General features: G+C 40.1%; 1 protein-coding gene across 3 annotated transcripts; it reads left to right on the forward strand.

Annotated features, from left to right (window-relative positions):
* The first annotated feature begins 382 nt into the window (after positions 1-382).
* l3mbtl1b (L3MBTL histone methyl-lysine binding protein 1b) lies at positions 383-11,443 on the forward strand. Of its 3 annotated transcripts, none has more exons than XM_061716805.1 (23): positions 383-576; positions 2,582-2,664; positions 2,814-2,948; positions 3,169-3,361; positions 3,505-3,691; positions 3,822-3,951; positions 4,108-4,159; positions 4,561-4,655; positions 4,752-4,856; positions 4,959-5,094; positions 5,208-5,299; positions 5,413-5,564; positions 5,867-5,943; positions 6,147-6,223; positions 6,780-6,890; positions 6,980-7,094; positions 7,197-7,296; positions 7,867-8,061; positions 8,187-8,288; positions 8,386-8,450; positions 8,533-8,705; positions 8,985-9,047; positions 10,003-11,443. In XM_061716805.1, exons 3-23 carry the CDS (start codon positions 2,838-2,840, stop codon positions 10,129-10,131), a joined length of 2,460 nt encoding a protein of 819 aa, XP_061572789.1. In that variant the 5' UTR covers positions 383-576; positions 2,582-2,664; positions 2,814-2,837; the 3' UTR covers positions 10,132-11,443. The 3 variants fall into 3 exon arrangements, with proteins under 3 accessions (XP_061572789.1, XP_061572788.1, XP_061572790.1); XM_061716806.1 differs by lacking the exon at positions 383-576 and adding an exon at positions 1,731-1,903; XM_061716804.1 differs by lacking the exon at positions 2,582-2,664.
* The last annotated feature ends 3,385 nt before the right edge of the window (positions 11,444-14,828 follow it).

Here is a 14,828-nt window from a genome sequence, read left to right on the forward strand (position 1 = left end):
GTGCACATTGAGGAGCCAAACCCACGCCAGATTCCTGTTTCACTTTTGTCTCGATTAGGTTGACAATGTAATTTTGGTTATGTATGTATTTATTTATTTATTATATAGGTCTGTCTGAGTGTTTTTATGTTTTGATTGAACCATATTCGGGCCCGGGTGAAAAAATGCACGGATGATCGCCCGTATTGGGACGGCATCGGCGTAAACTACCTATTTAACACTCGCACCGTGCTGAAAAAGTGTGATGTTTGGTGAAACGGGAACCTTGTCAATGGTTAATGGAGAGACTGCGGTCCCTGCTCCATTGATACATACTTGTAGTTCTTTAAAGAGGAGGGGGTTACTTCACAGCCTGTTTGTGGGCAATAGGGAAACACGAACCCCCAGTCCGGCGGGGACTGTGTGTTATATCGGCACCGAACTGAGTTTTGGGCGTGTTGTAAACGTACACTGGCGTGGTATTGGCAAGCGATGGTGAAGTGAACTTTTTGGAGACCCAAAGTTGTCAGACAGCGCATCTTGCACGCATGCGCATCCTCCTATCCAGCTCTAAATAAGAGTTAAAACACAAACGAGGTGAGTTCCACTATTTATTTTTACAACAGCAAAAGCCTTAATGCAAATTATTGCCTTTAACGCAGGCAAATGAAAAGAAAAGCAAGAAAACACAACGTGTTTGTTTTGTTCGCGTTATTTCCACTCTGATTTAAAAACGGCGAGAATAAATCGTTTTGGTTTTTTTTTTTTTTCCAAGTTTCTATAGAAGAAATAAATCAAGCAACAGCAGGGGGTGTTATTATTTGAGCAAATGTGCAAATCTGTTAGACGTCACCGCTTTGCAGAGGCGTTTTCCTATTGTTATTAAGTGGGAAACTTCTTTATTGCAGCTCGTCCTTAGCTGCTGCGGAGTGCCGCTGCTAGCCGCCTAGCCGAGCCCCGTTCATCCGGACGGGCGGCGCTAGCTCCCGCTAGCCCCCGCTAGCCCGGCCATAGCCGTTGTAGTAGCCACCCGGGCTGACATTCCGTGACAAGGGGAAAGTGAAGGAAAACGACCAGGGCGAATGAAAACACGCCGTGTGGAAATTACACTGAAAGCGTGGGGCTCTGTTTGATGCATAACAGCTTTGCACGATTTGTTTAAATGTGTAACTTGAGTAATTAACATAGTTTGAACGTGTTGGTGGCCTCTTCCCATGCTCCGCCATTTTGTCTAAGACGAATGCTAATCATGGGCGCTCTTATACACTTTATTTATGGATGGAATTAAATTGAGGCTCTCAAAGCGCAAAGTCAAACTTAACAGAGGCACAGGAACCGTGGCTGTTGTTCACTTTGAACACGGTTGTGATTGGCCATGCAAACAGAAAATATCACCTTAATTTAGTATTGAACATGCGTCAACACTAAAACGTTTTTTCGCAATTACAGACGTTTTGAAACGCTCCTAAGTTTGGCCAGATGCCGCAGAAAATTGTGTTCTTAGTGAAATTGATAACCAAATTACCCTCTTCCTTAGTCGTAACCAGGGAAACTGACGTTTTTAAGAGATACTGTTAAAACAAGGAAAAGATAAACTTGTGTGGTTAACTTAAAGTTGAGACGCATTTCTAAGGTTTGGTCAGTGGTGGTAATAAGGGTTTGCTCCAATGAGGTCATTTGTGCACGTATTTACCCGTTAGTTGACCGGCAAAACATTTTTATTATTGAGTGTTTTGTCTGAATTCGGAGTGCATGGTGTAAACCTCCAAGGCTGCTCACCGTCGCCATCTAGCGGTGATGCCGCGCACTGCTGTTTACAAGTGCAGGTTGAAACTGCGTTTTGTAATTTCAACCACTTTGTACATACAACCAGTCAGGAGGCGGCTTAGCGGCGATCAGTGGCGTCAATTCAGTCGAAGCTAAGGTATGGCAAGGTTACGAGTCACAAAACGAGAGTATCAATCAACATGTCCAGCAAATACTCATCACAGAAGTCTGCTATGGAGCTTATCTGTGTAAAAGAAAATTGGAACTTTTTCAAATGCAGTCTTGCTCACTGCAAAAACTCAATCTTACCAGGAATATTTGTCTTATTTCTAGTTAAAATGTCTCATTTTTAGTCAAAATATCTCATTACACTTAAAACAAGAGTCATCACCAGAAAAATAACTTGTTATTTGACCATTTTCACCTGTTTCAAGTAAATTTTCACTTGAAATAAGTAGAAAAATCTGCCAGTGGAACAAGATTTATCTTCTCATTACAAGCAAAAAAATCTTGTTCCACTGGCAGATTTTTTTACTTATTTTAAGTGAAAATCTACTTGAAACAGGTGAAAATGGTTGTTTTTGAGTCTTGTCTTAAATGTAATGAGATTTTTTTTTACTAAAAATTAGACATTTTAACTAGAAATAAGACAAATATTCTTGTTAAAATTTTGAGTTTTTGCAGTGTAAAATAACTAGTGAAGTCGATCATGTTGTTCTGATTTGCATTTGTAGTTATTCTATATGTATTAAGTAATAGATTGATCAATACAAATAGACACAGAGTAATTCCATAAATGTATTTAAAAAACAAACATTTACATTTTCCCTTGAAGCCAAGGTGTGGCGGCTGCTATACCTTGCCATACCCAATTGACGCCCCTGGCGGCGATAATCATGCCCTGTCAACACGCTATAGGTAAAAAACAATTATTAAACGTCCTAAAAAGGCACATATAACACACTGAAAATTAATGTTGGATCAAAAGAACTATTCTGTTTTATTTCACCATTATTGTACAATTTAACAATGTTCTTGTTTTTGTTGTGATTGTTATTCCTGTGCAGGTTAATCATATCAGTGGAGTGGGAATGACAGACACTCCACCCAGTGATGGACCCTCACAGGGAGCTGAGTTTGACATGATAAGTGCTCTGGACTGGAAGGACGGCATCGCCACGCTGCCAGGCAGTGACATCAGGGTACAACTAAGATGCATCTGTGTTTTTTCACAAAGGTTTAATTAAAACAGAGGGAACATTGTTAATTATCATGTGCCGTGCCTATATTGTCCTTCACTTAATAAACTAATTGACTCAAAAAATGAGTCTGAATTTGGTGGTACATCAATTTCACACAACTGCCTCTTGGGGCAAACCCTGATGAGTATGTCTGCTTTTTTTTTTGTCCTGGGTGTTTCAGTTCCGCATGACAGAGTTTGGGACTCTTGAGATTGTCACAGATCTCGAGGTCAAAGGGCAGTCGGCAGAGCCTAAGAGTGAGACCTTGGACCCAGCGCCGTCTCACACTCCAACCCCTCCTCCAGAGGCCCAGTCACAGACTGGCTCAACTATAGCACCAGCCAGTCAGAGTAAGCCTGGAGCTCAAACTAAAGGTAAGACAGTTTATGTTGCACATGGCTATTGTTATGAATTGAAGTTATTACTATTTAAAATGCATTTATTCCTTCTTTTTTTTTTCTCTCAATATGAACACCCACAGTTTTTTAAGCTCCGGGTTCTGTGTTTTTGTCTTTAGTAGAGGGCTCGAGCACGGGGACTTCCAACATGGAAGTTAGGGCCAGTGCTGCAGTTGGTTCTAATGCAGGCGTGGGTCCTAATAGGGAGCTGTCAAGGTGCCAGACCTGTGGCGGTCAGGTTCCCAAAGATGCTCTACTGCAGGGCAAATTCTGTGGCGCCAGTTGTGCCCAGCCCTCCAGTGGCAGGTAAACTTGGACGCTGTCAGGCTGGAATGCCTCTGTGTTTGTTTTAAGGTTGTTTGAATGAGTTATTTCATCAGAGGTTTAATTTCATTTCGTTTTTTCATCATTAAAAAAAAAAAAAAATATCATAAAGATCATCTCCTGTTGAAGCAAGGGAGAGTCAGGCAGTAGAAGGTGAGAGATTGGGAAAACGGGTGCGCAAAAAGAGAAAGATCTACATGGATTCTGGTGATGAAGAGGAAGAAAACCAAGAGGAACCAGAGGTGAGAAGCATACCAAAACAAATAGTTTACTTCCACTACTGAATCATCTGGCTGTGATGGGTTCAACTTTTCATGCCGATCTTCTCTTGGACTAGAACGAGTCTCTTTTCCCTCATGATTGTTGTTGTCATTAAAGTTTCAACTGTATTTTCATAGGAAAAGGCTAAGACTATCAAAGGGAGGAGAGGAGCAAAGATTGCCAAGCTGGGTATGTTAGAGTATCACTGTGAAATACGACGTAACTTTTCTGTAAATGTTATTTATTGTTTGGCATTTTGTTTCTGTTGCATAGTTTAAACCAGTTTTGAAAACTCTAGTTTGTTTATTTTTTTTCCTGATTGGCATTTAGAATATCATTTCTGACAATTTTACACGTGTCAGAACGCAACACAAACAAATGTTTGTATTAATTGGATTAGATTTTGTAAATGTTATGAGCATGGCTTTGCTTTCACATTAAATTGAACATAATAACTCAAACTTTAATTGCTCATTCTTAATGGAATTGCAATATAAAGTTGTGAGCATGCATTAATAATGACGAATGAGCTTTTATGGAAATTACAAACATTGACTGGAGTGTATAACATGAGTGTTTATTCCCTTCAGGAACTGCCCCAACCAATAAGAAACGGGCATGGAGCTGGCCCGCTTACCTGGAAGAGGAGAGGGCCGTTGCTGCTCCTGTTAAGCTATTCAAAGAGGCATGAACCTAAATCTACCCAGCACTAAATACTGTTAAGTGTGTCATGATAGTTTTATAAATTTGAACTTTGCCGTGTTGTTCATTTGTTTTGCAGCACCAGTCATTTCCTCAAAGTAGGAACAGTTTTAAGGTCGGCATGAAGCTGGAAGGCCTAGACCCGTCTCACCCCTCTTTGTTCTGTGTGCTCACTGTGGCAGAGGTATGAATGCTTTGGTTCAGTTTTTTAACTGAACCAATTTTTGTACTTTCATTTTTGTACTTTCTTGTTCACTCATGCAGAAGCAACTTCTTTGCCTTGCAGATCCAGGGTTACAGAGTAAGACTCCACTTTGACGGTTACCCAGAATGCTATGACTTCTGGGCCAACGCTGACTCGTGGGATCTGAAACCAGCTGGCTGGTGTGAAAAGAACGGACACAAGTTATTGTTGCCTAAAGGTAGTCACACTTTGAATTTTTGAATCGTAATGATGTGTAAATATGCAAATAAACATGAACGTAGAGTAAATAAGTGCACACAAATATCCTGAGTGGGGTTTGTCTCATTGCAGGGTGCAAGGAAGGAGAGTTTAATTGGAGCATGTATGTGAAGAACTGCAGGGGCCAGCTGGCACCTAAACACCTCTTTAAGAGCCTCAACACAGTGAGTACAAAGCACAACATCAACTACTGCTCAGAAAACGGGTACATTCTGGTATTGTATGGCTGAAAAGGGTCTTTTCTTCTTATTTTTTGTGATTTCTTTCTTTTTTGTAGTCAGTGACTCCATCTGGCTTTAGAGCAGGGATGAAACTGGAGGCAGCTGACAGGAAGAATCCACTGGTGATCTGCGTGGCAACGATTGCTGCTGTTGTCGACAACCGATTGCTCATTCACTTTGATAACTGGGATGACACACATGATTACTGGTAAGAGATTAGTGAAAGATGGGACACTACTGAAAGACATCCCCTGGTCTGGCAATTTGATTTAAGGTTGCACAATGAAAATGTTAATGTAGTTTAAATTCTCCTCAGTATGATTGACCTGTGTACTTGATTAGTGTGGAATGGTATCTGAAATGGATGAAAAAATCTTGTAGCGTATGGAAAAACAATTAATTGCAGTTTTGCAGTCTGAAAAAATAAATTCAATAAAAAATGAAATATTAATTATATCCCAAGCTGATTTGATGCAACTGTATTTAAACAGTTCCTGTGTTCTTGTAAAGGTGTGATGCCAGCAGCCCATACATCCATCCTGTTGGTTACAGTGAAGAGAATAAGTTTACTTTAACCACTCCAGCTGGTAAGACACAAAATCAATATACCGGTACTGTAGATCAAACCCAGGTCTTATCACAGATAAGTGGGTGTAAGATGTGCAATCTGATATTTAGACTTTGGGGGTTCCTGATAATTTGTGCCATTTATGTTGAAAGGAGTAATTACACCAAGAAAGCTAGAAAATTGCTTAATAAGTCTTTTTTTTCTCTTCCTTTTACTGTAAAGAAACCAAGAGTTTTTCATGGGAGAAATACCTGGAAGAAACAGGGACACAGGCTGCTCCTGCACGAGCGTTCAAACCGGTATGATACAAACAGATGCGTGCACCAATACACAAATATCTGTCATATGAAGGGCTTAGTGACATGCCTAGTGTTAGCTCATTTTAAATAGTTAGTGCTATTTATAGTTTTAAATAGCATTAATATTTCTCAACAAAGCATACCTAGTCATTCTCGATAAGATACACATTTTACTGTTTGCTTTTGTTTTTGGTGCAGCAACAGGTTATCGTACTGTTACTTGTAGATCTAATGTACACTTTAGTAATGTTATCCAGTATACCGTCCTGTTCCATGTCAAACTTTGCAGTAATTAACTGTTTCCCTATCATCAAATTGACATCACTGCCCTTCCCTGGTATTTTATGGTCTTTGGTGGATGTGGCTGGATCTTTTCAACCGTGTATTTGAACGGTATATCATGCATATGGGAGCTTCTCTTAAAAACTATACAAAGTAGTTTGTACATTTTCATTTTAAAGATGGAATGCAAACAAATAAAAAAGGTAAGCTATTTACAGTTTAATTTATTTATGTTTTAAGTTTACTTATCTTTGCAATTTCCTTTTTCCCGCAGCGACCTCTACATGGCTTCCAGATGGGCATGAAAGTGGAAGGTGTTGATAAGAGAAACCCCATGCTCATACGTGCTGCAACTATAGTGGACACCGAGGATCACAGACTTAAAGTACAGAGTGTTATTTGATCAAGAATCTATCACTTTCTCAGTTTTCGGATTGTGTTTAGATTTTCTTTTCTCCCTCGCTCCGCTTGTAGATCCACTTTGATGGCTGGAGTTCAGAATATGACTACTGGGTGGAGACTGACTGTCCAGATCTGCACCCTGTTGGGTGGTGTCAGAAAACTGGACATCCATTACAGTATCCAAATAGTGAGACACACATTTGATTGTTCTCACATTTACATTTTGACAGATAAGTCAAAGATGTTGTTTGCACTGTTATATAAATACCTGAGCGTGTGTGTGTTTCAGACGGCAGTGATGTGTTTACTGCCCCAGGACAAGGATGTCCCACCCCAGGATGCAATGGAGTTGGACACATTAGAGGACCTCGCTACGGGACACACTACACGTTAGTTTTCTTATTATTCCTTTATTAAGTACATTTGTTTTTCCCCAGGCTCCTATGACTTGCTCCAGTGATTATGCTACACTTTAATTTTCAGTTGCTAATTTGCTACATATTTTCAATTAAATTTTACATTCATAAATCTTGACTGTTTTGTTAAAATGACACATTCATAGTTGCGTTAATTTCCCTACTCAAAAAATGGTGTCTGTATATTCACATATTTCTTCATTTTCATTCAAAGTTTTTATTTTGTGGTGCATACGCCTACTTCTCTTCTTACAGTGCTTACAATGTCACATTCAGAGTCCTCATATACTATCTTGACTGAGAAATTGTGTAAGCAACCAAAAAGAGGACAAAAGACTCAGTGTTTTCAAATGTTATTTGTATTTGTGTGGGTGTGCAGTCTAAATGTAATGCTACCGTGTTTGTGGGAGTCAAGGTGATAATGGCAGCATTTCCTGATTATTTGCTGCAGCCTGATTTATTTCAGAATGTCATAAATGAAAATGAATTTCTGTCTTTTTAAATGGCTGTGTGAATAAAGTTTGTTTCTCTTTGTGTGTACAGGCAGGTGAGTTGTCCATACTCGGAGATGAATCTGAACAAAGAGGGCTTGCTGCCAGACCGTCTGAGTGGCGAGAGACCTCTGACCCTTAGCGGGCCTCATCCACGAGGGCGACGCCCCGACACTCAGACAAACGTTGCGACACAGAACACCTCAACAGCAGAGCAGTCTGAAGGAGTTGGGGACACTCAGAGCAGGTTTGTTGACAAGTCCACAAAAATGTTATGACCATGTTATAAAAGCACGCCATCATTCTTATTGGCTTCTACATGCATAACTATGTCAAGGTTTTTACCTTAAAGATGAATGTCTGTGTTGCTAGGAAACAAATGGCAGGGGAACCGGAGCATTCAGTATGCAACAACCAGCCAGAGTCACTGGGTGGAGCCAGTGAGCAAAGTCACAATGGAACAAGGCCTAAACGGTACTCGTCGCTCACGATCCCGTCATACAAAGCTGTACTGAAGTTTAGTTTTTGTCCAAAACAGAACTTATAACATGTATATTATTGTTTTCTTCAGGACAGCCCCAGTTCCAAAATACCTAAAAATGCACTATGTCAAGGAGGAGATTAGTGATGGTAAAGGTGAGTAGGGAAAGTGGAAGCTGGTGAAAAGAAGCATGAACATCATATCCGCATCCCTCTTACTGCCATTTTCTCTCCTCAGCTTCTCCAGATGCCATCTCTCTCCAGCAAGCACTCCACGAGTCTGTGTTCTCCCCTGGCATCTCTGCCTCTCCCCCCCACCGGGTGGCTCTCTGTTGGGACAAACACTGCCAGCTGCTGCCTGAGGTCCTGGGCCTGACTGCCAAGAGAGTGGCTACTTGGAGTGCTGAAGAGGTCAGACACATTTACACATTCTGTCAACACATGAAAAGCAGACATGCTCTGCATTCACTCATCCAACATGAAGGCATAGTTTGCTCATGATTGCATTGCATGCACTTAAGATCTGTTATGGCTCATTTGAATCGCCGGTGCCTTCGTTCTGTCTGTGGAGTTAATGATTGAGGTTCTGTAAAGGCATGCAAAATGCTTTTGTCCATCAGATAATCATTTATTGATCGTAAGGCTGTTTGACTGCTCATCGGTGGCTAATCAATTTATTTTTTTCGTCAGGTTGCCGGTTTTGTCAAAGGACTGCCAGGATGTAAAGAGCATGCAGCAACCTTTAAAACAGAGGTCAGCACTACAACATTTCAGTGTGCTAAGAAATACAAAGTGTCTTATGGGTGGCACTTAAGTTATTTATTACTGATGTAGATTGCTTTTAATTCTTGATCTAGTTTTATTTTAGAAGAAAATAGAGATAAGTCAGTTCCTTTCTTCTGAGGATATAGTTCTGTCCATTATTTGACTGATGGAACTGAGTGAAAACATTTGTTTTTAAATACTGTATTTTCCGCACTATAAGGAGCACCGCATTATAAGTCGCACCTTCAATGAATGACTTATTTAAAAACTTTTTCCATATATAAGGCGCATTAAATATATGGTAAAATACCGTACTATAGTGGCTGGGGTTGAGTTACGTATCTAGCTGCGCTACAGGAAATGCTACAAAATCCTACAGCAAATGCAAAAAAAAAAAAAAAAAACAAGAAAAAAAGTACCGTATGTCAAACTTTATTAACAAAATAAAAACCAGCTTTGCTCCGTCTCGTCAAAGTCGCCATTATGCGAGTCGGCGTCGCTGCTGTTGTCTTGAACGTCTGTGACGATTCCTGACGTTTTTAGCGCCATTACTTTGGCGACACCAACTACAGTAGCTACAATCCCCCTGACTACAGTAACAGAAATTACCGTAATGATCATATATAAGGCGCACTGCATTATAAGGCAGTAAAGAAAATTAAAGGCTTTTAGGTGCGCCTTATAGTGCGGAAAATACGGTAACTGAACTTTCAGACGGATATAATAAGTTAGTGTACTCCCCAGCTCTATATACTAGAGTTGTAAAGGTTGTATTCATCCTTGTCACTGATGTTGCTAAGGAACTATGGAAATTATAACGTAGGTTTAAAATATTGTAATTTTGAAGCGAAGCTTCAGTTATAAAAAGGGATAAACCTGAACTGTTGAAGTACAAGGATCTATATTTTCAAAGAGTAAAAAAAAAAATCCTCTGTCTCCACAGCAAATAGATGGCGAAGCCTTCCTGCTTCTCACCCAAGCAGACATCGTCAAGATCCTGTCAATCAAGCTAGGACCCGCTCTGAAGATCTACAACTCGATCCTCATGCTGAAGAATGCAGACGAAGAGTGAAAGCAGACTTCACCAAGAATCACTCACTTTTTTCTGGTCCTTCAGCTCTGGCTGAGCGTTCTCCCAGATGAGAGCCTTTTGATAGAATCCACGAGAACAAGTTTAATTTGTTGTGCTCTGCTGTGTTGCAGCTACAACAGAGAGACAACAGGAAGCCATCATCTTTAAAACGTCCCATCTCTCCTCTCTTTCTTTACGATGGACAGCACTGGCCAACCTGGGAGGGAGAGTTTAACTTCTGTTGTGTTTGTTTACTAAATGGTTGGGGGGGAGGAAAAAACTACAGGCACCTTCAAGGCTTCTTAACATTGTACAGTATGAATTGGATTAATCATTCTGATTCTTGCATTTCTTGTTTTATTCTTAGTGTAACAAAATGGTGCATGAGCTCAGAGCAGGAGGAACAAAGGTGTTTGTGTTGCTAATTACTAAAGAATCAGACGTTACTTTTTCTCTTTAAAATGCTGCAAAATGCAATCGGGAGGTAGTTAGAACTTTTAAATGTGAAACCCAGTGGAGCAAAAGCACTAGTAGTTCAGCTTTTCTCCTGCAGATGGAGTCAAAAGGCTGTTCACCAAGCTCAAAGAGCACCATTGTTGGATTTATGTGGAGTTTGCAGGAGCTAGAATTCAATGGGGATGGTCAAAGGCGTTTTTTGTGTGCAAATATGATTGGGTGTCCTTGAGAACTGAGGATGTGATTTCCTGCCATCCTGTGTGTTGCTTTGTCAGCAATTGTTTTGTGACTAACATGACTGAAGGGCTAACAGGTAAATCAAGAAACCTTGCTTTTAAGGTTAAAAACACAAAAAAAAGACAATATACCAGCCCTTGTTATCTTTTTTTTTATTTATTTGTTTTTTTTTCCTCTCATTTTTGAATAAGAATGTTAAACAACTTCAAGTTGTTGTGTTGATAATCACCACCTTGTTCATGGTTCATTTAACCTCTGATATCCCTAGTGTAAATAGTATACAGCTACAGGAGCCTCGCTCCCTACCAGAGTTTACTCTTGCTTGTTTATGCAAAAGCTTAAAATCTTTCCATACTGGGAAGGACATTGTGGCAGTGAAGTGAAATACCACTAACTTCATTGATTTTTGGTGAGAAAGAAAACGATTGTCAGTGTCTGTATATAAGCGTGTAAGTCAGCAAGTCAGCATGTGTATATCAACAACAGTTTATATGCAAACGGCTTTTATTTATGTACCGTAAATTAAGGGATAATGGTACGTTAGTCTGGCTCTGAGGAGGCTGTGGATGTCTGATGGAATGTGTGAATGAGAGAAAAATAAATGAGATGCTCACTGCCAGCTGTCCTCATTTAACCTCACTCTTCTCAACACACACACACACACACACACTCACACTCCAGATCATCTGAGCTGTGGTCTATCTCTACATTGCTGCTTGCCTGTTTACTCATTTCCATGTTTACCAAAACAACCACAACTCATTGTCCTAATATTTAAACCCAAACGTGTACTTAGAGCAGTTATTAAGGTTTCCCTTGTTGTTTCTTAAACTGGTAATTGTGCGTCTGCAGATAAAGAGGTGAATTAACTCATCGTATTGTGCACAGGAAGTGTATTCGGGGGAGAGGGAGGGATTGCAGTTTCTAATAATTAGTCACATTTGTCTTTCTTCAAGAGCTTTCCACTATCCTGTTATCTTCTAGGTCATCTGAATGAGTGAGCCACGGAGCTGTTACAATTTATTTGTTGGCATTCATTTCAAAACAACTTGAGAAGTAAAATAATATTTACCACATACTGAAACCCATTTGCCACATTTACAGGCCTGACTCTTTCCTCATTTATGCAATTCAACTGGTATATTTAAGTGAAAGGGTAATAGTAATATTTTCAGATCATTTGCTGCTATGTAGTCATTTTACAATCATTAATGATTAAGAGCTCTACATGTTTTTTCTAAAAAGTCCCCAAGTATCTCGTCAAAAACCAACCCAGAAAAATCCATTCTGACTTTGTGAGGCCCACATATGGCCCATGTGCAAACTAACCCTCTAATTAGTATTCTGTTTGTGGGCACATCCAGCCCATGTGAGGTAAACTGAAACACATGACACTACTGAATCGCAAATAAACCAAAGTGCAAAAGTGGCCTGATATCTGGCCTAAATGATATGTGTTGACTTTCCCACGAAATGAGCCACAAGTTGGCCCAGATCTGGCCCACAGTGACAGTTTTGTAAAAGTAACACCTTTGATGACAGCTCTGATAGCCTGTACAACTATATAAAGCTCTCTCGGCTATGATCTCCATCAGCACAGTGAAAGGTTGCTCAGGTCACCCTTAGAAGGGATGTTTTGACACTTCAAGGAGAGGAACGGTGCTGACTGATGGAAGCTAAAAACGTTTTTAATAGGTTCAGCCTTCTCTCCTGCCTCCACCTAAGCAGACTTCACAATCTCCCTCGAACCACAGTTTACCTGTGACACCTATACAGTCTCATCATGTATGTTTTCCATGCATTGAAATATAGCTCCAGTGCAGGGGTGCAGATCCGATGTCAGGTTTGGGGGGGACACCAACGTGATTTTAATTTTTAGCCAATATGCAACTCATACCATGCCATAAATTGGTAAAGGCTCGCCAAAAAATACTGCAAAGGGAATCATTTATTTATTGTGCTTACCTTTCTTGTTTATTTTTCCTAAACAGCCAACAGTGTGTGTCACTGCTTACTTAACTGTTATATTCGTAAATCATAATTTTAAGGGTTTTGGGCATGTAGTGTCTACTCATCTCAAATTCTTCTCACCATCTTCCTTTTATCCTATGGGACTACTTTATGCACGATCAATTGATATATGGATGAAATATGGAGCCCTAAACAAGTTGTTCAAACTAACTGATCATGTTTTAACACAGTTATGGTGGCAAACAGTTCTAAAAAAAAAAAAAAGGACACATTGCTAAGAGCACAATAAACACAGCACAAGTTGACCCAACATCAAACTTATTTACATAAATGTCCATGTTCGTTTTCATCTGTCATTTTCCAGGACTCCCTGGAAGAAGAGATCCTGTATCTTAATAGGCTAACTCTTCTTGGCCGGGTTTCCCACATCAGTTAAGTAGTTCTTAACAGCGAAAGACTTCTTTCAAACCTTCTTAAGGAGCCTGTGAAAGAAAATCGCGTTTCCCAGAGTCGCTCTTAGCTTAAGTATCTCTTTCATTAAGAAGGAAATGAAAGATGCTGCTGACCCAGTCTTTACAACCATCTTAGTGAGCAAAGACTCACAGATCCAGCCGCGTCAGGCAAAACAATATCACACCAAGTAATGAGATATTAAAACAATGCACCCCGCACAAGTTTTGATCTATTTTATACTTTAGATTTATATTGTTTAGCATTTATTGGTGACAGCAAAGGGGGGAAAAAAAAGAAAAATAAGGAATAACAAGTGTGTGTTCCTGTATATGCTTTATGCATTACGCACAAATAAAACGATCATCATGAATATCATTTATTTGATGATTTGGCTGCTATACAGCATGTTCTCGCTGCAAATCAACCGCGTCACCGTGCGCGAAGCAGAACTGTTTTTATGAACGCATTCGTGCGTCAGCACTTCAGTCCCCTGGACGTGCTGTCGGTCCGCGCTGTCCAGGCAGCCGGGACACCGATCCTCCTGCGCCGCGCCCGAGCGCATCTATGTGATGACAGGGAAGCAGCAGCTGATCAACGGGATCCTTTGATGAATCGTTCATTACAGTCTCAAATATAATCAATGGTGTCGGTTTATATTAAAGAATCTTTTTGCCCAGAAGAAAAAAGAGCGAAGACAACGACCCATAACTATATTTTCTTCTCTTGAAAAAACCCACCTGCGGGATGCAGCAGCATCAGAAGAGCAGGAATACGTGCGTGGCGGGGATGATCTCTGCAATCTGAAGCCCTCTATAATTGTAAAAAGAATTTCACTTATCACGGGTTCTTTTTGGAACATAACCCCTGCGAAAAACCAGGGATTGCTGTAATTCCACGTTGCGATTTGCGAAACTCGCCTTCTCTTGGCTCATGTTTTTGAACGCACACGCACGCCCACCACGTTTCCTCCCGGTTTCTGCGTGTGGGGAAAAAAAGCCTCACTGTAGCCAGAAATAACGGAGTAACGCACCGTTTGGATGAAAAAGGGTCATTGAATTATATTTATCATCTTAATTTTTCATTATAACGCACAGGCAGCAGGGAATTAATGCGTTAGGTGGAAGTGCTGCGTGTGAAAATGCGCTGATAGTGAGCGGTGATCGATTTGCCTGGCATCGATTGATTTGGTTTCAGAACCGGACAGCTGCTCCAAAGAGCTTCTGAAAGAGCGAAACTAAAGAACGGTGTTAAGAAGTCATCTGGGAAACACCCATATCTTAGGGTTCTCTCTTAGTTCAAACCTTCTTTGAACCTCTCTTAAATCCTTAAGAGAGGTTGGATCTGGGAAACCCGGCCCTTGTCTGTATAAATCTTCTTATCTGTATCTAGACAACTCATGGATAATACAACCTGACAATAAATTCATATTCATTCATTTATATAGTCATTCATTTAGAGAAGAGACAACAAAATCATGAAAATTATCAACAAAATGTACCCATGTTGCCCTTTTTATCATCAATCTGACCAGTAGACACAACAATTATTATTTTTTTAGAAAGATATTTTTAATAAATATT

Source organism: Cololabis saira, chromosome 3, assembly GCF_033807715.1.
Source record: "Cololabis saira isolate AMF1-May2022 chromosome 3, fColSai1.1, whole genome shotgun sequence".
NCBI classification, from domain to species: Eukaryota; Metazoa; Chordata; class Actinopteri; order Beloniformes; family Belonidae; genus Cololabis; species Cololabis saira.

Excerpts from the sequence above, each read along its gene's own strand:
- l3mbtl1b (XM_061716805.1), top strand. The coding sequence starts at position 2,838 with ATGACAGACACTCCACCCAGTGATGGACCCTCACAGGGAGCTGAGTTT. Across the intron at positions 8,289-8,385 it reads AATGGAACAAGGCCTAAACG|GACAGCCCCAGTTCCAAAAT; the intron begins GTACTCGTCGCT and ends TGTTTTCTTCAG. Across the intron at positions 8,451-8,532 it reads GGAGATTAGTGATGGTAAAG|CTTCTCCAGATGCCATCTCT; the intron begins GTGAGTAGGGAA and ends TTCTCTCCTCAG.